Source organism: Aureococcus anophagefferens (assembly GCF_000186865.1).
Source record: "Aureococcus anophagefferens unplaced genomic scaffold AURANscaffold_24, whole genome shotgun sequence".
Lineage (NCBI taxonomy): Eukaryota > Pelagophyceae > Pelagomonadales > Pelagomonadaceae > Aureococcus > Aureococcus anophagefferens.
In genome coordinates, this window is record NW_008705584.1 from 246020 (window position 1) to 248211 (window position 2192).

General features: G+C 52.4%; 1 protein-coding gene across 1 annotated transcript in view; it reads left to right on the plus strand.

Moving 5' to 3' along the window:
- Positions 1 to 2192, plus strand: part of AURANDRAFT_72297 (hypothetical protein) — a gene marked incomplete at both ends in the record, with an annotated part of 3928 nt that overhangs the window by 1039 nt on the left and 697 nt on the right. The window contains one exon of the mRNA XM_009041822.1: positions 271 to 2095. Coding sequence (XP_009040070.1) covers positions 271 to 2095 — 1825 coding nt within the window. The remainder of the gene's footprint in view (positions 1 to 270; positions 2096 to 2192) is intronic.

A 2192-nucleotide genomic window follows, 5' to 3' on the forward strand; every position in this document is an offset into this window, starting at 1 on the left:
GGAACACAACCAACTCACGCAGATTTTACCAAGACCTCAGAGGAGATCTGTCAGTTGCAGAGCAATAATTTAGTGCCATCTGCTAAGCGCATGCCTGAGGTCTTCGTCGACAGTACACACATAGACCTGGACAGTGGCGCCATATCACAGCGGTCTGTACGACGACGAGGCTATCTGCACCGTGAGCTGAGTACTGATGAGGTAGAGTCGAGAGTGGAAGCATCAGAGAGTGCTAATGAGCAATGCCTGCTGTCCCCGCACGAGACCAAGGTGATGGGAATGAAATTTGGAACCCTGATTGTGAAAAGAAGCAGCGCACGAGTATATACGAGCCTTTGCAAGGCAATGCTGAAGTGTTGCCAGCCCGAAAGATAAACGATGCAAATCGCGAGCTACAGTCTGATGGGTCGCATGGGCGATGTAAGCCACCAACAAACCTTGGCAGTGGGAGAGACGGCCTCGATCGTCGTGACGCCAACAAGGATCGGGACCGTGAGAAACGTCGAGAGTCCCAAGGCAGCAATCATCCGAGCATAGCCCAAGTAACTGGTGAGAAGCCACCCTCAGACGGGGTCTTTTTTGCACAATACAAAGGCCATCCCGAGACACTGGTTGTATATCGATCACCAGAGGAGCGCGCAGCCAACCCAGAGCGACTGAATCTAGATCGCCGTCACCTCACTGTATGTCCCATCCTCAAATCCGAAGAACGCGTGCGTTTGCTCAACTACCAAAACAATTACATCGAAGAGATTCGCCATCTGTCTCATTTACCCAACCTGATTTTCTTGGACTTGTACAACAATTGTATTGAAAGCTTGTCGCGTGACCTTGAGTGCGTTCCTACGCTGCGGGTGTTGATGTTGGGGAAGAATCGCATCAAAGCTATCTCTCATCTTGAGAAACTGGGTAAGCTCGATGTCCTCGACCTTCATTCGAATGCAATAGCAAAGGTAGAGCACCTTGGTGCGCTATCAGAATTGCGAGTCCTGAACCTAGCGGGTAACCGTCTCACTGAGCTCGATGAGCTTGGTAGCCTACAATCCCTCACGGAGCTTAATGTGAGGCGCAATCAAATCGTCAAGGCTTGCTCACTGCAGCAATTACAGTCCCTCCAGCGCGTCTTCCTGAGTAACAATCGAGTCCAATCATTTGATGCTGTTGCTTGCCTTTTCGATGTTCGCTTCCTTATGGAGCTCAGCATGGATGGCAATCCTATTGCTCTACAGGACCCACATGCTTATAGGCGCTTCGCTGTGGAGCGCGTTAAAACACTCCGGCACCTTGATCTGAAAAGAGTCACTGATGCTGAACGACGTGCAGTTGCCCTGGAGTCCCAGAAAGAGGACGAAAGGAGACGAGCCGCAGAAAAGCACGAAATGCTCGAGCTTGAGCGACGAAAGTTGCAGGCTGAGCGCCACGAGGCAATTCGTGCTGCAGAACGCCAGTGGATTGACCGAATCGGGCCGAAAGACCTGAATCCTGTTTCAAACCCCAGGAACAGCCTTGCTTCTCATCGCACGAGTGGAGAATCGTCCAGTTCGTATCCTGGCCGAGACCACGGAGATAAGCCACCGTCATCTTCTTCTGGATCGATTCCAAATTGCTGCGTTCAAAGAGAGCATCCCCTGAGCGGATCGTACGATAGTCCTCTGCTTGAAACGAATGATGCTCAACGCATTGACGATCCAATGAAACGGCCTCAGGAAGATGGTAGCCACCCGGCACGTGGGGACCGGTCTTCTACGAGACGTTCTTCAGTCAATGTGGCCACCGCACAGTTACTTGTAGCGCCATCCCAGAGTGTTGCGACGATAACATCCAGTGAAGGGCAGCGAGTCCGGTCAGAGGGCGACAAAGGAAGCATCAACAGGCGGCCCTCCAATTCGAATCGCGTGGCTCCAGCAGCAGGCTACTACGAGGTTGAGATAGGGGGGGTTCACCGCGAAGAGCGTGCTCTCCAGCTTTACGGAGAAGCTTGGGAATGCCTTGAATCACCAAAGATTATTGGGTCATCCACAGCCCTGGTTTGCCGTTTTGTCTCTGTAGAACGCATAGTCGAAAAGCTCCGCCCCCACGCTCGCAATTTTGCCAGGTTGAAGAAAGCAACCTTCGGAGACAACGCCATCCACACACTCCGCCACGTCATCCAGCTTGCTAACATGCTGCACGGCACCCCATGCCTCGTAGAG